Source organism: Oryx dammah, unplaced genomic scaffold, assembly GCF_014754425.2.
Source record: "Oryx dammah isolate SB20612 unplaced genomic scaffold, SCBI_Odam_1.1 HiC_scaffold_12, whole genome shotgun sequence".
NCBI lineage: Eukaryota > Metazoa > Chordata > Mammalia > Artiodactyla > Bovidae > Oryx > Oryx dammah.
The window spans coordinates 13,066,963-13,090,245 of record NW_024070196.1 but is presented as its reverse complement, the minus strand read 5'-3'; the positions used below and the strand labels follow the sequence as shown (position 1 = coordinate 13,090,245).

General features: G+C 40.4%; 1 protein-coding gene across 1 annotated transcript in view; it reads right to left on the bottom strand.

The window, feature by feature from the left end:
* Positions 1-23,283, bottom strand: part of OTUD4 (OTU deubiquitinase 4) — a 46,031-nt gene that overhangs the window by 17,765 nt on the left and 4,983 nt on the right. Inside the window, exons 3-14 of the mRNA XM_040250432.1 lie at positions 21,361-21,411; positions 16,478-16,524; positions 15,881-15,953; positions 14,731-14,812; positions 12,784-12,916; positions 9,612-9,669; positions 9,250-9,367; positions 9,089-9,155; positions 6,936-6,942; positions 5,618-5,703; positions 4,468-4,568; positions 4,179-4,365 (exon numbers count right to left, since the gene is read on the bottom strand). Coding sequence (XP_040106366.1) covers positions 4,179-4,365; positions 4,468-4,568; positions 5,618-5,703; positions 6,936-6,942; positions 9,089-9,155; positions 9,250-9,367; positions 9,612-9,669; positions 12,784-12,916; positions 14,731-14,812; positions 15,881-15,953; positions 16,478-16,524; positions 21,361-21,411 — 1,010 coding nt within the window. The remainder of the gene's footprint in view (positions 1-4,178; positions 4,366-4,467; positions 4,569-5,617; positions 5,704-6,935; positions 6,943-9,088; positions 9,156-9,249; positions 9,368-9,611; positions 9,670-12,783; positions 12,917-14,730; positions 14,813-15,880; positions 15,954-16,477; positions 16,525-21,360; positions 21,412-23,283) is intronic.

Sequence of the window (23,283 nt, the reverse complement as noted above, 5' to 3'; positions counted from 1 at the left end):
CTAACCACTGTACGTGCCTCCTCACCCGAAGGCGCCAGCCCACCCCGCCCACCAGCCACAGAGCACCAAACCCGCCCTGCCTGGGCCGAGCTGGAGGGGCGTGGCCAGCCCGGCAAGCCGATCACTCTCAGCACCTGCGTACTGAAAGCCCACAACGCAATCCCGCTGGTTTCTGTTACACTGTTTTCTTCTCAAAAGGAAGAGATAATATCAATAAGAAATTTAAAAGAGTGAGAGGTCACAAGGTCTCATGTCCAACATCACTGATCTTTTATTTTATAATGAGTATTCCAAATTACTGTGTTAAATATTAGAAATAAAGTCAAGATGAATTCTAATGAACATTAAATCAAGTATTTAGCTATAAAATTCTAAATTTTGACCATAATTTTTTAAAGTCTTACTTTATTCAATCATCTGCAGTCTCTAAATTTAATACATTAGCAAAATTCATTCTCACACCTACATCCATGAGGGCTTACTCACTGCAAATACAAGTGGGTTCCTACACCATCAACCACAATGTCAAAAATTCTCCCAAGTTTCATATCTATGCACTATCCACTGCCTTCTGCCATCAAGTGTTTTTATATACCAAGTAACATATGCTTAAGATAAACAAGGGCAACATCTGTAGGATCACTCAAATTCCTATCAGACTGGACAAACCACTAGAAAACACACTGGATAAAAATTCAGTTTGTGGTAAACAAAAGTGCATGTAAGTCAGCCATTTGGTACTCTCTGTATTTACTCCTCTTAGGTATTCTGCCTGTAGTGAGGAAGACTTCAGATGCTAGTGGAGTCTGGTCAGTGTCCACATGTCAGACTTAAGCCACAACTAGGCGATTAAGGGAATCAGTTTCATCTTTTGGGGGAGGTAACCCACCACAGGCCACCATGGCCCCTTCCCAGCATCACTGGATATGCCAAGAATGCAAGGCCCTGATTACTCTGTAATCAGGTCATTTCTCAGGGCTGTGTATGTACTGACCACCCTTGAGACATGAGGTAATTCTTTCTTACGATTGATTTTTAATCATTTGTTCGCATTAGAATTTCTGGACAATCAGATTATGAATACATACATACTTTTTACACATGCTAAAATATCCCTGCCCTTAGGATACACAAGAATCTGTTAACACTGCCTCTGCAGAAAGAGAAGGAGAAGACTCTTACGAGTCCCTGCTGCTGTTGCTAAGTCGCTTCAGTCGTGTCCGACTCTGTGCGACCCCATAGACGGCAGCCCACCAGGCTCCCCCGTCCCTGGGATTCTCCAGGCAAGAACACTGGAGTGGGTTGCCATTTCCTTCTCCAATGCATGAAAGTGAAAAGTCAAAGTGAAGTCGCTCAGTCGTGTCTGACTCTTTGCGACCCCATGGACTGCAGCCCACCAGGCTCCTCCATCCATGGGATTTTCCAGGCAAGAGTAATGGAGTGGGTTGCCACTGCCTTCTCCTTAAGAGTCCCTAGGACAGCAAGAAGATCAAACCAGTCCATCTTAAAGAAAATCAACCCTGAATATTCACTGGAAGGACTGATGTTGAAGCTGAAACTCCGATACTCTGGCCAGCTGATTCGAAGAACTGACTCACTAAAAGAGACCCTGATGCTGGGAGAGAGTGAGGACAGGGGGAGCAGGGGACAACAGAGGATGAGATGGTTGGATGGCATCACTGGCTCAATGGACATGAGTTTGAGCAAACTCTGGGGGGAGATGGTGAAGGACAGGGAAGCCTTGTGTCTCAGTCCATGAGGTCCCAAAGAGTTGGACACGACTTCGTGACTGAACAGCTGCAGAAGGAAGCTAGACAGTTTGGATGAAGAGGGATGGCAAGGAGAATTATCACAACAAATTTTTGAGTGTTTTGGATTTTGAACGATATCAATTTTCTATCCTAAACAGTTTGTTCAAGTAAAAAGAAAAATGTAATGGATGTGAGGTACTGGTATGAGTTATGAATTGGAACTGTGTCTCCCAAAAAGGTATGTTCAAGTCCTGCCCCTTGGGGTCTGTGCGTGTGACTTTATAAACAAGGTCTCTGCAAGCAAGAGTAATCACATCAAAATGAAGTCACTATGCCGCAGGGTAGGCCCTAAACCCACTGTAAGTGATTCCTCACTAGAAGAGACACCCAGGGAGAACGTGTGATGGTGGCGGCAGACTCACATCCACAAGCCAAGGACTGCCCAGGACTGTGGACAACACCAAAAGCAGGAGACGCCTGCTAGATTCTCCCCTAGAACCTTCAGAGAGGGCAGGGCCCCAGCACACCGTGACTTCAGACTTCCAGCCCCCACAACTGTCGCTCACTTCTGTTGTTTTAAGCCTGTCTGGGGTAGAAGGCCACAGCCCCAGGAAACCACAGAGCACTGGCACCGCGGCAGCCTAAGGACCCACAGCTCTGTCCTAGAGATGGTACACGAACCGTCTTCAGTGACAAAGTGGTAAGGGCTTTCCCAAGAAAGGGGAATGCCCAAAAGCCAAAAACAGAGAAGCTGAAGACCAGAGCTTGGCAAGCACACGAGCCAGTGCTCCAGCGGCTCAGGTAACTGGGGAAGTCGACCTTGGATGGGGAAGGTATCGGCCACAAGCACCCACAGGAGACACGGACAAGGCTGCAGGGACAAGGGCAGCCTCCACTGCAGACACTCTCTCAAACAAAGCCCCTCTGAAGAGCAGAAGCTACTCTACAGCTCCATAAGCCACTCGGAGGAAAAGCAGATTAGGGAAAACTCAAAATCAACCACACAGGAAACCATGACCCGGAAGCATATTCAGAAGCACGTGCCTCTGCACATTCAGTCAGAATGCTGATCGTGATCACAACAACCTGCTCAGCATTCGACACGTGACCGCAACCAGTCACAACCTACCAGAACAAAGCAAGCTGGCCGTTTTGGCTGATTTTAAGTTCATGTATACAAGAAAACTAACCTTACCCTGCAGGGAACTAGCAGTGCAAGCTGGAATTCAATATTTAACACATTACAGACTACCAGAAAACTATGCGGTGCCAGGAGAAGATCTGTCTTGGCTAAGATATAAATCACTGAAAAAAGTTATTCAAAAGTAAAGATGTCTACTTTCTAATCCAATCCTGAGAATATAAAGAAATACTATGTTATTTAAAAAGAAACAAGAGTTAACATGATACAGTATTATTAACTATACTACAGATTTTGTTCAAATTTCACAAAATTTTCTGCTAGTGCCCATTATTTGCCTTCATACTTTATCCAAGATTCCACACTGTGTTTAGCTGCACGGAGCAGCTTCAGCTGCATGCAAAAAATTCTGATCAATCCTTTTCATTTTTTTTTCTCCTACAAATATTTTCTAATTTTCATTCTTTTAGCTTCTTAGACACACCCATCATTTCAAAGTGGACATTTAGTTTCTGAATACATGGGGTTTTAAAAGTATCATTGAAATTAATTTCTCATTTTGATATTAATTTTTCATTTAAAATGCTTTCTTCTCTGCAATCACCCTCTGTGTTTTTTAGTCTTTTAGCTTTACTGAGGCTTTCAATGGCTAAGTCAAAGATCTCTCTTAGTGAATGTTACATTGCACTTGAAAGTATGTGCTGTTGTTCAGTCACTAAGCCGTGTCCGACTTTGCAACCCCACGAACTGCAGCACACCAGGCTTCCCTGTTCTTCACGGTCTCCCAGAGCTTGCTCAAATTCACGTCCATTGTGTCAATGATGCTATCCAACCATCTCATTCTCTGAAAATATGTTGGGTTATTTTCAACCATCTTTTGATACTGATTTCCAATAGAATTCCACCATGATAAGAGAACAGACTCTATATGATTTCAATACCTTTAGACCATGAAGTTTCTGCACTTCACTGTATGTCCCTAGGTATGTTCCAGCGTCTCCTGGTTTATAATCTATGGTAACTAGAATACAATTTGTATCCTGCTGTTGTGTGAAAAATAAAAAAATCAAAATGTCTTAAACTATAAAATCACTTTGATTTGTGTGATGAGAGTAATGAACTGAAATCCTCACATTATTTTATCAACAATACTCTTACTATTAAATATTAAGGCTTTAGACAAGTATATGAACAAAAAAATTGTAACTTTCTAAATGCATGGAACACAGCAAATAAGAAATGCTGGCTCTCTTAACTTCCAGCTCTCTTGCATTCAGGAAGGTTACCTTACGATCTGAGATGGTGTTCTGCTGAGACTTTTGTGCTCGCTGGAGGTTTTCTGAGCCTGTGGCGCAGCAGAGTGACTGGAGGGCGCATGCTGTCTCGCTCCTGAAGGGTGCTGCAGGCGAGGAGGTAGAGCTGACGGGGCTTTTACTGGCTTGCTGGAGTTCTTTGGGCCTCTGTAATCCATGTCTGTGACAGGAAGCCAAAAATACTTTGTAACCCTCCGCCTATTGTCAACAACTCCAAGTCCCATCCCCTCCCCCAAAGGAGGCTAACTTGATGAGCTCCTACCAGAATGGAAGCTCTGTCCTGAAGGGGGTTTTTTCATCTTCTTCCCTGACACTGTGTTCCAGCTTTCTGAGGGAGGCGGCTTGAGGTTCTTCGGTGAGTATCTTTAAAAAGAAGAAAGAGACTTGAAGTAACTCAAGTACTCTACTGAGACTGTGCACTTAAGTATTCTACACAAATCTTTTATGTTCAATTTACCTGAGAATTTCCAGTCTTAGTTCTTATAGTAAAAACACACTATCAAGTACAAAGCATTCAGCAATCCACATGTAATTATAATCAAATGACAAAGGTCAAAAACATATTTTCTAACCTAAAAGAACAGAAGATTGAGAGCTCTTAATCACAATCTAAGCAAAAGATTAGATAAGGAAGGAAAGAAAACTATTCTGTGAGGTGTGATGACAGTACCATAGCTAAGGATGGGAAATGGAGAAGCCTTTATGTGTTAGAGACACACACAGTCGCACAGCATCTATGAGAAATGGTGTGACTTGACTTTAAATGGGATTTACTTTCAAATAGTCCAATTCTGCTCCTTTCTTCTGCTTTAAGGGGTTAGGGAGAAGAGATTAGAAAAGATGCCAAACCTGCTTTTAGCTATGAAGCTACGGTGACAGTTATCTTGGGATTCACTTGACTACCCTCCTCAGTTGTGTACATTTGAAATTCGCCATGGTAAAGTCTAGGTGGAGCTTACTACCTTTCCCTCAAATAAAGGCTGCAGCAGCTGAAACGAAAGTTGCTCTAAAGTAACACTGTATCGTGGCAAGAATTTCACTCCACCAGATAATCATTTACTGAAAACTACATGCAAGGCAGCAATGAATGAAATCAGAAATGAATACTGCCCCTGTCCTCCAAAGCTTCAGTTACAATAGGTTAATCTTCTAAACTGCCTTAGTGAAGAATGGCACTTTAAACAGTAAGCAATGAAATAAGTATCTTTTATTTAAAGTACCTTAACACATAAACACTAAATTTGAACTCAAACTATTTTTCTAAGACATCTAAAAAAGTATATTTCTGTATACAGCCGCAACACATTTAACTGAATTCGCAAATACACAGGGACATTTAGAAATGCTCGTGATTACATCAGGCTAAGTGGAAGAGAAAGTGAATTAACACCTTAGCTGCGAACAGTACGTACTTCTTTCCAAGTTCTGCAACCAAAACTGGCCCATTCTCAGAGTGAACCCCTTGAAAGTCTGCATTAGAAAATTTTCCATTGTGATCCTGTTGAACAAATTCGCAAAGAAAAATCAGTCACCTGATTCGTTTTTAAACTGCCATTTCATTTTCAACTAAAGCGTCGACAAACATAGTTAAAAACAAAACTAAGTTCAAAAGAGTACACCATAATGCCTCTGATCTCCCAGACCTGTGCATCTCGTTCCAAAATACTTTCCTTTGCTTACTTTTCCATGTTTTTTCTAAACTGTCACGGTTCTGAAGGCAGGGCTGTGGCACCATACACACACCAGGATTCCAGGTCCCGCTTTTCTACTCAGCAGCACTATGACCTCAGGCAAGTAACTTATCTGGTGCTTCACTGCACTCATAGGCAAGATGGGGCTAATTATAGTCTCTGCATCACAGGCACCACAGAGGCGCAATGAGGCACACATGATGCATATAAAGGACACCAGCCTGCACACGGCAACCGCTCAACAAAGGCAAGCACCTGCTATGAAAATTATATTATCTTCTCACTTTTCCAATATTTCAAATGTTGTAATATGTAAATGTGACCTTTTTGCTCCCTAAAAATAGATGCATTGTCTCCTCTCTAAAATACAGTTGGTTACTACACAATGGCACACCAGGACAGGAGAGTCAGCCTTTTACTTTCCCTCTGGCAGAGGATGCCCCCAACCCTGCTCTAGCAGCCAGATGGACACAGCCTTGCTCAAAGCCATCTCCCGTTATCGGTACCACTAGCCCTCAGCATCCACAGGGGGACTGGGTCCAGAACTCGAGAACACCAGAACTCCTGGATGGGTACTGAAATGGCACAGTACAGTCACCCTCCCCAGCCAGAGGCAGAGGGTCAGCAGCCGCCCATTCCAAGCCCTCAAGCTGACATTTCATTCTTTGGCCACAGCAGGACACTGCTTCCCTCTCCTCAAGAGCTGAACAATAAAAAAGATTTTCTGAAGCTAATTTTTATTTAAAACTGAAACTACATTTACATGCTTACTCAGATATGCAGATGACACCACCCTTATGGCAGAAAGTGAAGAAGAACTAAAAAGAACTAAAACTTGATGAAAGTGAAAGAGAGTGAAAAAGTTGGCTTAAAGCTCAACATTCAGAAAACTATGGTCATGGCATCTGGTCCCATCACTTCATAGGAAATAGATGGGGAAACAGTGACAGATTTTATTTTGAGGGGCTCCAAAATCACCGCAATGGTGACTGCAGCCATGAAATTACAGACGCTTACTCCTTGGAAGGAAAGTTATGACCAACCTAGAAGCATATTCAAAAGCAGAGACATTACTTTCTCAACAAAGGTCCTTCTAATCAAGGCTATGGTTTTTCCAGCGGTCGTGTATGGATGTGAGAGTTGGACTGTGAAGAAAGCTGAGCGCTGAAGAATTGATGCTTTTGAACTGTAGTGTTGGAAAAGACTCTTGAGAGTCCCTTGGACTGCAAGGAGATCCAACCAGTCCATCCCAAAGGAGACCAGTCCTGGGTGTTCATTGGAAGGACTGATGTTGAAGCCGAAACTCCAATACTTTGGCTACCTGATGAGAAGAGCTGACTCATCTGAAAAGACCCTGATGCTGGGAAAGATTGAGGGCAGGAGGAGAAGGGGACGACAGAGGATGAGATGGCTGGATGCATCACTGACTCAATGGACATGGGTTTGGGTGAACTCCGGGAGATGGTAATGGACAGGGAGGCCTGACGTGCTGTGATCCATGGGGTCACAAAGAGTCAGACACAACTGAGCGACTGAACTGAGTAAATAAAAGTCATCTTTGAGTCTGAGACTCTGGTGGCTCAGATGGTAAAGAGTCCAACTGCCAATGCAGGAGACCTGGAATTGATCCCTGGGTCAGAAAGATCCCCTGGAGGAGGAAATGGCAACCCACTCCAGTATTATCGCCTGGGGAATCCCATGGATAGAGGAGCCTGGCAGGCTACGGTCAGTCCATGGGGTTGCAAAGAGTCAGACATAACTGAATGACTAACACTTTCACTTTCACACTTTCCGTAATAAAATTTCAATTAAATTTTATCCAAGTGAAATAGTCAAGTAGTAGAAAAGGAAAATATTCTAAAAAAGAAAAAATTAAAACAAGTACCTGCTTTACCTTCTGCTTTATCAAGAACTGAAAGCTCAAATGAAATATGCTCAGTTTAAAATAATGAATAAAACAATTTTAGCGAGAGTATAAAGTACTTTCTCTTCTCTACTGAGAAGGGTAGGGAGGGCGGGCCCTCTTCTCTTTTGTTCTCTGCCAAGTTCCCCAAATCACTATAGTAAAAGATTCCCAGATTTGGTTCTGTGCTTAGAGCACATTTCTGACAACCTTAAAAGAATCACATCCTCTTCTTCCTCTACTTTCAAAACACCCTCGAATCATAACACTGCTCATAGTTCTTAAGGTAAAGTCTGTCACTGATACTCAGAAACAATCCTGGTCCCCCAGATACTTTTCACAAACCACTTTATCATGAAGGAATGACTATTTCCTCCACAAGTCAAGAAGAAATGTCTGTCAATGGTGATTTCAAAATAGTTTTTAAAAGGTAACACTTTTTATGAGAACCATTCTTGATGACAATTATCTTCCAAATAACAGTATTTTTGGTGTATGGGGGTTGTTTTTGTTCTAGAAAGAGTCATATTTTTTCATAGAAGTTTCTCCAGTCTTGGCATTAGTAACATTTTGGACCAGATGATTCCTTGCTATGTGTGTGTTGGGGGTGGGGAGCTGGGGAGGAGGCGGGGTGTCCTGTGCATTCTAGGATGTTGAGCACCATGCCTGGCCTCTACCCACTAGGTATCAGTAGTACCTTCCCAGGTGTAATGACCAAAAATGTCTGCAGACATTGCTAGAGGGGAGGCAGGGGTGCAATATCACTCCATGTAAGAAACGCTGACATAACTCAACTTTCCCCTTTAACAGTCAGCTGCAGTAAGCCCAGAGCAGCAGCTTATTCAAAGTAAAAGGCAAAACTTCTCTAACTGTTCCCTTTCTTTTTCTCAATCCAACAAAAGAATTACGTGTTGTATCAAAATTTTCCAGGATGACTTTCATAAACCAAACTTACCTGTAGTGTCAAGTCTGAATCAATGTCAGTACATTATCTGCCAGCTATGAAGAAAATATCTAAAAATCTAAAAGGTTACTGCTACATCTTTGAAGCAAGTACTATCAAATACTGAACTGCTTTAAAGATCATGTGAAGGGTCACACAGTTTGATAGACATGATTTTGGTAATGTATTCAAAAGCTAAATATCTTTCACTATTAAGATGTATACATGATAAAATATATTCTGAAATCTCAAATTAATAACACATCCAAACTTGAGCTGTTTTTTAGTTCCTATTAGAATAAAGAAGATTTCAAGTAAAATCTTTTCTTCCTCTATATAATCACTTACCTGGCATTTATCTCCAACTTCATACTGTAAGCCAGCAGCAATGGAATAATCATGTTTTTGTTGAGCTGTAAAGAATATCAGCATAATATCAAGTTTATGTAATCATTTTCAAGGGCCTCAAAGTAAATTTCTGGAAAATACAGATTTTTTTAAACTCACCTTGTTTAGACTTTAGCCAAATTTCATATTCCACATTTCTATAGACTGCTGGACTGAGTGACTTAAGAACCTTTCTAGACAAAGGGAGGCTAGGAGAGTTTCCATTGCTTTTCAGATGCTAAGTAAACAAAGTCAAGAAGCCCAATCAACAAAGAAATGCTTTTAAAACATGTCTGAGATACGTATAAGAGAAAAATCAAAAGAATAAAGCTTTAAAAATTAGGAAGTCACCAAAAACATGTCTTATGAGATGATCCTGACTCTATTGAAAATGTACCAGAAAAGAGAAAAAAAATTAAGGCCATAAACTTGTATGCTTTCTTATATTGAAGAGATAGTTAAAAACCATTAAATAAAAATACCTGATCACTTGACAAAGTTTTAAATCCATTCACATCATTAATAGTGGTAGGTTTACTCCTGCAAAGGAAGAAATACAGGTATCATTAGGAGTACAAAAATGTTCACACACATTTCACTTACTCTAACCTCACAGAAAAACCTCAGAGTTATAGTCCACAAAGTCAAAACTATATTCCAAGGAGCTCAAGCAAACAGAAGTGTGCATATGTGTATGTAAGCACATACAGAGTGTACATGTGCGTATGTGTATATGCATATAAGGCAAAGTTTTTTTCTTTTCCTTTAAGTTTACCAGTTTACTGCTACCAACCCATCTCCTCCACCCTCCTCACGCATGCATGCTCAGCCATACAACCCCCAGGACTGCAGCCCGCCAGGCTCCTCTGCCCATGGACTTTTCCAGGCAGGAATATTGGAGTGGGGTGCTGTTTCCTTCTCCAGTCAAAGATTTTTATCAGTAATTCGTACTGACTTAATCAACAAGAAGAGAGGAACAGAAATAAACTGTGAAATGTGGGATGATAGAGTAACTGAGTTTATAAAAACACTTCATGTGAAAACTTCCTTTCAAAAATGTATCAATAGATACGTGTGCATGTATGTGCGTGCACTCAGTCGTGTCCGACTCTCTGTGATCCCAGGGTCTGTAGCCCGCCAGACTACTCTCTGTCCATGGGATTTTCCAGGCAAGAATACAGGAGTGGGTTGCCATTTCCTTCTCCAGAGGATCTTTCAGACCCGGGGATTGAACCTGAGTCTCTTGGGTCTCCTGCATTGGCAGGTGGGTTCTTTACCTGCTGAGCCACCAGGAAAGTCCATCAATAGATGAGGCTCCATTAAACAAAATACTCCACTACAAGATATACAATCTGGTGAAGTAGATACAAGCTAAATGAGTTATCAGTCGTCATTAATGCTGGTAAGTGCTTTGGGGGAAGAAACGTAGAAAAACTACAGTGTTGAGGCCCAGCTCAAATAATAAAAAATGGGATAAAGAACGGTATCTTTTTGAATAAAGAATTAAAGGTGACAAGAGCGCAAACCATATGGCTGTTTAGTACTGCAAGCAGATGGGAAGCAAGTGCAAAGAGCCTGGGGCAGCCAAGAGGCTGGTGAGGCTGGGCAGAGCGATGGCACACGACTGGGTGAGAAGGTGAGAAGCCACCTGTATTCTTCTGTTATATAATTCCTCCTCCTTCATAAATCAATCTCTAGTCTTTAGGAGTCACACCCCTAAAGGCAGCAATATTTAAGAGACTCCCACTATCTAGAGTCTGGAGTAAAAAAGCACCCTAATTGCTAATACTTCCAGATTCATCGATACAAATGTGAAAGGAATCCAGGCACAGAAGCACAGTGGCATCCTTGCTTTCTCCTCATTACCGTACCATGCCTATCTGCCTTGCCATGATTACGGAGCAGTCTCCCCTAAATGAAGCTTTGTCTTCCCTAAGCCAGACACGACACTAGTAAAGGAAACCTTAACAATGCAACAAAAAACTCATCAGAAAGGCTTTCATGCTCCCTGGGCTACAGTGATGCGGTATAAAGAGGAAAACTGACCACGACAATGTACACACCATCCCTGGCAAACCTCTACGAGCTTACCAGCCTCCACTCCGCACTTCACCCACTTCACCTGCCAGCTGCCATCCCAGACCCAGGTTTGCTAAAGCAATCAGCAGCACCAACCACAGGGCATGTGCTCAAGTTCCCCACATCAACTCATGGTGATAAGCTAAACCAGCAAGTCATCACTCTCCCTCCCAGCTTCCGAACTTTTGCTCCATAACATGTCTTAATCACACTAGGCACCTGGAGAAAACCACGTAGCACAATTCCCATCTGTGCAAAGCCCCTTAATCAATTCTAGGATTAATTTACAATGGTAGACCCAGATTTTAATCTGGCTCATTTCTTTCTTATGTAGAAACAGTGGTCAATCAAACTTTCAATCAGGATCAACCATTTAATTCAAGAAATGCCCGGAATTACAGATACAAGGAAATATATTTTATAAGTGTTTAATAAAGAATTAGATATCCTGAGGCTTCATTTCATCTTCCTCTAGTTTCACAGTACGTAACATCATAGGATACGTTCATACTCTCATAAAAAAGGAATAATATACTTTTAGCTTCACTGAGGATGAAATCGGTTGGTTCTTAGAACATACAAAGTACATTTCTTATCATTGATAAAAATTCATACACATTGGACACTATACCTAGGAACTGGGCTGTGCATTGTACATTTCATTTCATTCTTATAAATTATCTACTTTAAAGAAATACTGACATATCCTCATTTATATCTATGGGATTGAGGCTTTAAGCAACTTGCCCTAAGTTCAGTTAGTTGGCAGGAACCCAGGAATGAAACCAGGTCAGAATGTCCACAGCCCAAGCTCTTAGCCACTACCCTGTAAGTCTTAAGTGGAAAAGAAAAATAAGTTTCAGACTCTAAGTTAAAAGGTGTTTATTCACACCATAAACAAACATAAATAATATTATTATCCAGAGCTGTTCACATATACTTATATTCCAACTTGGAATTTGTATTATATAAAAAGAAGGGGAGGCATTATCTAAGAAAGAAACAATAGAACAAAGTCAAGGAAGTCAAAATGGCCATTTTTCATCACTGGTTATATAAGCAACTGACAGTCTAATCTGAAAACTTCAGAATATACACACATATGAAGTGAAAGTCGCTCAGTCGTTTCCAACTCTTTGCGACCATGGGAATCTCCAGGCCAGAATACTGGAGTGGGTAGCCTTTCCCTTCTCCAGGGGATCTTCCAAAACCAGGGATCGAACCCAGGCCTCCCGCATTGCAGGTGGATTCTCTATCAACTGAGCAATGAGGGAAGCCCCCCGCACACACACATAGGTAGAACCAAATCTATTTCAGAGATATACGCATGATTACACCGGAATAGATGCTTACCAAAAACAAACAAAAATAAACAAAAAATCAAATTCCGAAAGAAACAGTCCCATAATAGAAATGAGACAATAGGAGTGGCAGGAAAAAAGAAACTTCTGCTGCAGATTGCTGTACTTTGGAAATACCATAATACCTAAGTGAGGCAACCCCATACAAAGACAGTTGCTGAGCTGTTTCCTTGCATGGCACTACAAAGGTACTTTAGGGCAAAGCCACTCTTACTTGCAACTGTCATCCTCTGAATCTGATATTTCACTGCTGTCTTCGTCCGCTACTTCAGAGCTGTCTAGGCCCATCAAGATCTTACTGACGTCAGTTTTAAATACCTTCTCATACAGCAATTCATAAAGCAGAGCTGCAGGTAACAAGAAAGAGATGTTACACAGCATTAATTTTATGTTCTAACATAAAACTGAGACGCCCAAGCTTCTGAAACCTTAACTAAACACATTCTAACACCTTATGATCAATAACACAGTTTAATCAGAAAATTACCTAGAGAGCAACCAGACTTCTGTCTTTGCAGTCAGTTAGTTCAAAATCATCACTGCCTATTGTCTGGATGATACTGAGGTAGATACAAGATGGTGAGAAAGGGGGTCTCTTGGGGACTCGTTTGAGGGGTAGACACCACTGTGATGAATTCTTAGTGCACTTGTTTTCGTAAGGTTTGCTGTAATTAAAACAAATGAGAGGCCTGAACTCCTGCAGAGGTTCGGAGCATTTGGTAATATATTTCTATGCTTTCTGGAGTGTGGGTTTGTTTTTGTTTTCCTCTTTTTGTAAAGCAGAAACATTGTCTCAATATGCTTCAGTGGTTGCTGAGAACACATTTTACAATGGTTTCTTTTTAGTCCATTATGAAAAGGTATCTTCTTTCTAGCAAACAGTGTTCCTTAAGTTTTCCATCCAAGCCTCTTCCGGTTGGGTAGGTTGTGTGACCTCTCTAGTTCTCAGTTTCTTCATGAGAACAGCTGGAATAAGAGCACTTCACTGTGCTAGGATTAAATATGAAAGCAGTATGTAGAGGCTTAGCACAGTGTGTACACCCATAGTTAAGCCATTGCTCACTGTGTGTGTTGAATTTCATCAGCTTTGGCTCACAGCTGTGATACCTTTTTGTATTATTGTTAGCTTTAAATACATTAAATACAAGTAATATAAAATTATAAACTGATCTGTTTTGAGATGTGAAGTTTGGCTGTCTGCATCCTGGGCCAGGTTCTCTGCCGCTCCCAGTCAATCCAAAGCTGGACATTCCAGCTTTGAAAAGGCTGGCGCCATGTGCTGTCTTTGCTGGTTGCTCCCCCTTAGCTAAAGAACAGGGGAGAAAAGGCTGTCATGTGCCCGGCACACGTGCTCTGTACGGGCCATGCGCACTTTGTCAGAACAGATGATAAAGGAGATAAAGAAGGGAGGAAGGCGCTGCCACAGCAGTAATTCCCCACTGGGAGAGGTGGAGAGGCTTTTATCCTCCCAGGAAACACCTGGCAATGTCTGGAGACATCTGTGGTTGTCACATGGGCGAGAGAGAGCTCTACTGGCATGTCAGAAAGTCAGTCAGTCACTGAGCTGTGTCCAACTCCGCGACTTCGCGGACTCCCCCTCCACGGAATTCTCCAGGCAAGAATACTGAGTGTGTTGCCATGCCCTTCTCTAGGGGATCTTCCTGACCCAGGGACCAAACTCAGGTTCTCCGGCACTGCAGGCAGATTCTTCACCATCTGAGCCACCAGGGAAGCCTCACTATTGGCATAATAGATGCTAAACATTCTATGACCCCCAGAAGAAAGAATTATGTGCCCTATATATTAATAGCAAAGGGTCAAGAGACCCTGGTCAAGTGACAAAGACAATCAAATACTGATTTCCTGAATCACTGAGATTTTCGAGCTATGCACTAAAAGCTTTAAAAACATACAAATCTTTATTAATGATACTGATTACCACAGGAAAATATAACTTCGTATTTACAAGCCAAACTCTAATCTACTAGCACCTTTTTCCTATTGAAACAAGTTTTTACTAGAGTATTAAGATTTTTGGTAACCTAAAGTTCTCAGAAATATATTTTTACACAACAAAACAGTGTATCTGCCCTGAGTTGTTTGCTCAAGACCATCAAGCTTAGGAAGAAAATTTCTAAATCAACACAAGGGTGATACTTACACTGACACATAGCCGAGCTCTCTTTATACTTTATGGGATAGACAATATCATAGTGATTTCCATTTGAAAAACACAGGAATACCTGAAAGGGAAAAACAGAATACATCCTTCAGCCCTTCACACACAACATTTACACAGCTACTTACATCTCTAATATCTCTGAGTTACTAGTTAATAAATTTCCAGGTAGAATGTTTTAGAAGTAACCTAAAGCTGTAATGTGGTCATGGTACATCCATACGTTGAAATGGATACAAAGCCAGGAATCAGAAATTCCTAATGACTTGGGGAAACGCTTACTGCATCACAAAATCACACACAATCTTTAAGAACAAATGATTTCAACTATTGAAAGAGAAGGGTTAGAAGACTGTAAGAAAATATTCTAAAACTTTAATGATGCTTACCTCTAAGGAGCAGAATCAAAAGTACATTTTTTTTCTGCTTTACAGCTTTATGTACCTTCTAAATAATCGATCACTTATGCAAAGAGCAATGCACATTGACTTTGCTTAGACTACATCATATTCCAAAAATTACACTGTAAAGGCCAGATCCAGAGCCAGGCACCTCGGACACCCACAAGTCCTTACAAAGGCATATTTACCTTGGCTCCCTTCCCCTTGCCACCGTAAACGTGGTGACAAGATACTTCAACTTGGGCTGCATAACCCAATGCAGATCATGAAAACAAAATTCTCTAGTAATGAATCATGGTGTTTCCCTGCTCCCCCCTTTCTGGGCTTTACATCTTTTTCAGTTGTTTCTGCCTGGTGACTAGATAACAACAACGTACCCAGTAAACGACCTCTGTAATGGGAAATATATCACAGTTAAGTGTTTCTGGATGCAACAGTAGAACCTATTTTCACAAGTTATGTTTCTATCTAATGTATATATTGATGTAAAACAGTAATAGTCTAGTTAATCACATACACTGGCATCTCAATTATTTTTCTCTAATAAAATGTCACAAGAGAGTTCAACATTTGTACAGAAAAACAAATACAAAATAATAAAACTTGTGAATGATTAATAAGAACTTTAAAAAAAAAAAAAGTCACTTAAAAATTATAGCTCAGGCAGTCAAGATGGCAAGTGAGTCGTTCCTTTACTTAAATCCTTTAGAAAAACTTAGAACAATTCTTACCTTTTCAGGAAAATTATTTTCAGTTACTTGTGAAGGAGAAACATTTGGTTTCTGGTAAATTATAAAATCTTTCCTGAAAATAACATTTAGAAATTATTTCTGATGAAACACACTTCACAAATTGAGATTCAGTCCTTCATTCACTCACTCAAGAGTCAAGTGCACCAAGCAACATTCTAGGTGCTGGAGAAAGAGCAGTAAACAGAAGGCAGTAATGGATAACTAAGTGGCAACACACTTAAGCAAAAAGTATCCTTTTAAACAAGTAAAATTTTAAATATAATTTTACATATAACTTCAAATATAATTCTAAAAGTAGACTTCAAAACCACAGAAAGCGTGGAGATGAAATTTATAAAGACATTTTGAAAAGAAAAAATTAAGCATTCACCTGATCAGACAAAAAGCTGTAAAACTGACAATATGGTGCTTTGCCTTTGTTCTAGTCATTCAATGCTAGCAGCCTTGAGAAAGTAGGAAATCATTTCTCTAGAAGCTTTGTAAGTGATTCTGCTATTTTAACAACTCCCTTACAATGGAACGTGTTAATTCTCCACTGGCTTTATTTTTGTTTACCTATGTGATTACAGGGCTTACCTGTACATAAGAGAAAGGGCACTTATTTCCACTTGTCCAACCCATTCCTGTATTGAAGAAAAAACATTGGCCCATAAGTGTCTACTTTTTATAATACCTTAGTATACATCTTTATATGATACACCTAATTAGCTAGAGGAGCTCATTAATATTTTTTTAATTTATTTAATTTCAGGATAATTGCTTTACAATATTGTGTTGCTTTCTGCCATGTGTCAACATGAACCAATCATAGGTACATTGATGTCCCCTCCCTCTTGAAACTCCCTCCCACCTCCCACCCCAGCCCACCCTTCTAAGCTGTCACAGAGCACCAGTTTGAGCTCCCTGCATCACACAGCCAATTCCCACAGGCTATCTATTTTACATACAGTAATATATATATGCTTCCACCTACTCTCTCAATTCTTCCCACCCTCTCCTTTCCCCAGTGTCCACACATCTTTTGTCTCTGTCTGCATCTCCGCTGCTGCCCTGCAAATAGGTTCATCAGTACCATTTTTCTAGACTGCATATATATGTGTCAATATATGGTATTTGTTTCTCTCTCTCTAACTTACTTGGCTCTAGGTTCATCCTGGAACTGACTCAAACGCATTCTCTTTAATGGCCCAAAGAGCTCATTATTATTAGTACTGAGAATACTATAAAAATATTTTTATAAAACGGGCTATAATATACACTAAAAAGCAGCCCAAGTCTTGGTAACAAATATCCTTAGTAACAGGGCTGGAATAAGAATTCCTGTTGATGTGGCAGGATGACAGAGTAGTGTCTCTAAGTTGAGAACTCGCAGAAGGCAAAGATTCCAGCTGAGCACTCAGGACAGAGCCCAGCACACAGTATGTGCCCAGGAAACAGGACACTGCCTAGAAGCAGAGCTCAAGGACCAGAAAGGGTGAGAAAGGGCAGGTCTGCTCTCTTCAGAATAATCGAAGGTACAAAGAAAGCAGTGTGCCAGCAATCATTTTAACATGTGGTAGAAGTTTTAGTACTAAAGGAGTCACTTTAAATCCTTAAGCTTTTCAGAAGGAAATGGCCAGTATATATCAAAAATTTAAATACTCTTTAATGTAACCTAGCAATTCAACTTCTATAAAACTATCCTAAAGAAATATTTCATATGTCCACAAAAGTGTATATAAACAGGATGGCCACTACAGCTATCTGTACTAATTTAAAAAAAAATTTTTAAGATAGCCCCAAGATTCCACTAACAGATAAGGAATAATTAAATAATTTATCCTTCACTCAAACTATGTACAGAAATATCATGCAATCACCAAAAAGAATGAGCTATATTCCAATGAAATGACCTGGAAAGATCACTCAGACTATTAAGTGGAAAAAGTAATTCAGTAAAATAATCCTATTGTGCAAAACAAAATAAATATATATATACACATACACACAGAAAGGATACATCCTAAATTGACAGTGGAAACAGGAATTTAAAGATGAGGGGAAAAGTAAGGATTTTCACTCTTCATTCTGTAATAAATCTTGACCATTAGAATGTATTCTTAAACTACCTGTGAAATTAGTAAAGACTTAATACCAAGAGTTACTAAAAATAAGAACTACAGTAAATGAATGCTGCCACTTTCACCTTCAAAGAAGAGATCTGAGATAAGGAGAGGATTTTGGATGATGGTTTGAAATCCTCTCAGAAAAGGATCATCTTTCCCCACAGATTTTGCACTTCAATAAATCTTTAAAGTTGGCTCTGTTTTCAAAATGAAATAGGTGCCATGCATTAAAACAGATTTATTAAAATAGGCCTCTGCCTAACAATCACAGCCTCTCAAAACTCCACAAGCAATACCTTCTGGTATGGAAGAAATCCTTCCCTGAAACCTTCTGCTGAGATCATAACCCCAAGCTATTCCACTCTGTGCGGAATGCACTGTATCACTTCTAGTGTCAATGAGACACTACGTCTCAAATAAGGTACCATTTTGTAAGTATTTAATCTTCAGGATAAACTCTATTGTAGTCTGGTTAAGTAGACAATGGCTATTATAGCTTGCCTTCTCTAACAATTTTGACTTTTTTCTTAATTTATGTTCTATCATTGTCTTCCACCTGAATGCTATAGTTTTACTTACTCAACACTCTATGTTTAGCCTACTTTCTCACTGTGGCTAAGAGCACAGCATTTCTACAAAATCTATTTTTAATCTTGTAAAGAACCACACTGTATCAAAAACACTAATTAAATGTTCTTAGATAGTCATCAAAAGCAAACTTTTGTTCCTCAAAAGACACTATTAAGAACACTAAAAGACAAGATACAAATAGGAAGAAAGTACTGGAAAATACATATCCAATACAGAATGTATTATACTCGGTATAAAATACTCTTATAATTCAACAAAAAATAATAAAGGACAGAGTCTATGAGCAAGACATTTCACCACCGAAGACACGCGGATGGCAAGTAAGCACATGAAAAGATTCTCAACATGGCTAGAGAAATGCAAGTTAAGATCGCAACGAGACACCAGCACACAGCCGCTAACTGGGTAGCCACAGCTACAATTTTAAAAGGCTGACGATACTGAGTGTTGATGAAGATGCAGAGCAGCTGGAATTCTCACTTATTGTTAATGACAAAGCAAAGCGGCACAGCCACTTTGGAAAACAGATTAGCAATTTCTCATTAAGTTAAACATGCATTTACCGTATGACCCAGGAATTGCACTCTCAATAATATTAACAATATTAATTAAGAGAAAAGAAAACATCTGTCCATAGAAAGACTTGCAACCAAATAGTCTTAGCAGCTTTAATAACAGCAGCAAACTGGGAAGAAATCATATATCCATCAACTTGCAAATTGCTAAAACAAGGTGCAGTACATCCATACAAGGAATGGCCACTCAGCAATAAAAATGAACTGTCACACAAAGGACAACACAGATGAATCTCAAAATGCTTCCATTATGCTAAGTGAAAGAAGCCAGACATGTGAAGACTACAAGCTATACCATTTTATTTGTTCGAGTCTCGAGAAGGCAAAGCTTCGCACACGGGTGGGTGTAAGGGGAGTAGAGATCAACTGGCAAAACGTACGAGACACTTCTGGAGTGACGGAAACGCCCTGTGTGGTGTTTGTGGGGGGGATCACACAGCTGCATGCCTCTGTCAGATTTCATAAACTTAAAGCATCTATTATATGTCCATTTTACCTCTGTAAAGCTGACAAAAATATATTCTTTTTGAGGCATTTTTCAAAATGCTCCATTGATATTTTTAAGAAAAAAAAAAGGAGGAAGTTCTCTTTCTCTGAGAAACATGAGTGAGGCAATGGAGCTTATCAGTTGACTACGTTTCTCTTCCTTTCATACATTCCACGTATCGGGGAGAAAGAGAAACAGAAATATTTATTGCTAATAAGAGCACACACCTGTTCTGTTTGGAAGCCACCTGCAACACCTGGAGAAGGCCTGCCCAGCGTGGGGAGGAGAGTGTCCTGGGACTAACACCCCTGGCCGGCCAGCACCCTGGGAAGGAGAGAGCTGTTCCCAGCTCTGCAGCACCGGCGCCCCTCCCCTGCAGGCCCCCGAATCAGTCTCCAGTCCCTTTCCGCCGCCTCACTCCCCTCCCTGTCCCCTTCTCTCTCAGGATGTCTCTTCTACCCTTTCTCAGCCTAAGAGACGCAACTGTTCACAAAGATCACCATAAAATGATACTGTGGGTTTTTTCCTGACTAAAAATTAGTAAATGGTCTTCATCGTTCCCTTCATCTTCCACAAAGGAAATAAAAATCACCAGTCATAGCTGGCGAGAACTGTTAACATTCTGGTGTTTCATCTTGTCTATCTGTGACACAGGCTTCCCAGGTGGCAGAGTGGTAAAGAATCCACCTGCCAATGCAGGAGACTCAGGTTCAATCCCTGGGTCAAGAAGATCCCCTGGAGAGGAGAATGGCACCCCACTCCAGTGTTCCTGACTGGGAAATCCCATGGACAGAGGAGACTAGTGGGCTTACAGTCCACAGGGTCACACCAAGTCAGATGAGGACTGAAGTGACGGAACAAGGACGCCAACTGTAGCATCACACCTATACTTCTTCGGACACACGTGCCTTCTCACTGGTGCTCGACACCCTTCCCTACTGCAGGGACACCGCTGGGAACAGCATCCAAAGCCCAGTGACTTCGGCATCCCCGGGGCCTGGCCGTTCTTAGCTCACAACAAGCACTCAACTTAGAGTCAGGGAATCGAAGAGACCCCACACAATGATCAAACACCTTACTCCTGTTAGTATACCCTTTCCTCCCTATGTGACTCCTCTTGGCGTCTTCTTTGTTGTCGTTTTAAATCTCACAGTGATTATCTCTGGGGATGAGGGAACATTATTCTACATGGCCTTCCGTTAACATTTGGATTTTTACACAAAGAGCATTAGTTTTCTCAGCAGGGGAGGAGAAAATAGGAAACAGAAAAATTCTTTTAATTTCCAAGTGACTGAGAAAGTGCTGGCAAGGGGAGTCGGTGGGGAGGGGCTGTCCTCCAACCCTCGGCAGCCTCTTCCTGCTTCTCATGTGGACCACGTGAAGGGGAATGGATGCAACCTGTCTGGTCAGCTGCCTAATAAGGAAGCAATCGAACACCGCCCTGTCCACCAAGCCCGACACACACAACCACACCACACTCTGGAAATCCTCGGCGGTGTCATCTCAGGTCTTTTATACTACGTTCACGGGCATCATGACAGATCAAGAAAGCATGACTGTGCCGAGTGAGGCAACGCTCGTGGCAGCAGCTGTCTTCCTATTACACGTGCACCTAAGGCAGAAGCTCCTCCATGCACTCTAATACCAACCTCACCATATTTAATATATTAAAACATAGAAACATCTCAGAGTACTACATACCTGTGGATTTTCCAAACGTTTTAAATATTCTTCAAATGACCCTTCTATAAACTGCAAAAAGAGAAAAAGGCCTATTAGAAATCCACCAAAAGTTAATCTCTTCATTGTGAATTACTGAATTTTTACACAAACCTTGGATACAATAGTTATATATATACACACACACAGAAAAAATCTAATTATGAAAATATGTAGAAAATATTAAGAAAACATCATAAAGATACAGCAGAATTTAAAGAAGGAAACACTGTTGGGAAGCATTTCCTGGACAGGGTCTGGAGGGTGGGCGGCACCCTGTGAGGAGGCGGCAGTGGGGAGGAATCACCTGCACAGCAAGAGTCGGGTGAGCACACCTGCCTGTGCCTGGAGCAGAGGCAGGACCATCAGGCCGAGGGGGGGGCAGTGCCAGGTCACGGCAGGTGACGTCAACAGAGAATTTACATGATTATAGCAGCACTTAAAGACCAACTGGGCAATGGCCAGTGCTTAGAAGAGAGCTACAGACAGATGCAAGAGCTAAGAAATATTAGTTTTCTAACAAATATGAAGTCATTGTCTCTTAGATCAATTATACTAAAAACAAAGACAAGAACTAATAATGCTAAAGATATTTTGAAGAATCAACATTTTTCTAATCCAGCTTGTCTCATTGTTATTTTAACAAAAACACAAAAAAATCTGATTTGATTCAAGCTATATGATTACATTTTTTGCTTTTCTCATAGCAGCTGCACTAATTTAATTGAGAAAGCTCTAAAAGACATTCATCTGAAATACCAATTTCAATTTTATTTCAATTAAAGTCTCGGTTAATTTAGCAAAGTGATATACTTAAAAACATTAAAATATACTGCTTGGTCTATAAAAATCTTTTAAATGCCCTTTTTTAAAGACAGAGATTAATTATTTTATAGATGATATACTCTAATTTCGAAAACTATCCTAAGTTTAAATACATACTTGCACTAAAACAGCCACATATTTGAAATATTCCACCAATCAGAGGCTACTGTTCTCTATCAGTTTATTATTTACAGAATTTAAAAAAATAAAACAACCCCACAGAAACATTTAAAGTTGCAAAAGACTTAAGCTGTGGTCTGACACAAGCCTCCATCCAACTGATTCTTCTTAATAATCAGAAACTACTTACCTAGGCCCTGACTAAACATTTTCAACAAAAAAGGCACACCCTTCGACCCTAGACTTTTTTCCACGTCTGGTCAACAGAAACTGGCAGAGGTAGTCACTGTAAAGAAAGTGAAACTTTCCCCCTCAGAACTTTCAACTTCTGATCATAGTGCCTAAGACTGTAAGAGCTGAATCAAGATATGCAAAGCACTTAAAACAATGCCTGCTGACATTTCCACTACTGTTAACAGAGCTTTACCTTTGGAGCCAATATTAACTAATTCACTTGTAGTTTCTTCAAATAGTTAAAGACTATCTCTCTACCCTACCTTCCTCTCTGCCATAATACTCTCTTATCTAGCCTCCACATTACCAGCTTTTTAAAATAAGACAAGTTTTCAAATCTTCTGATCAAGCAGGCTCTTCTTCCTGGAATATATTACTGTTCATCTTAAAACATGGCATCCAGAAAAATGTCACCAGTAATAAAATTTTGCTTAAAAATAGGAATTCCAACCCAAGAGCACCTTTAAACACTATTTACCTATTAAATCTTAGAATTGAGTTACGTGCAAAGTGTCAATGTTCTTCTGGCACTCAACGGGGAGAAAATACCACTAAAGATTGTCAGATGATAATTCTACATCATAAAACCAATAACCAGTAAGTCTTACAAGGCTTTCAATGTAAAGTGAAAATAGGTCACCGTGGCATCTATTTCACAGCCTACTACATACTAAGAAAATTACAGTCAGTTGATAAGATATTCTGTACTATACTACATTCTATTAA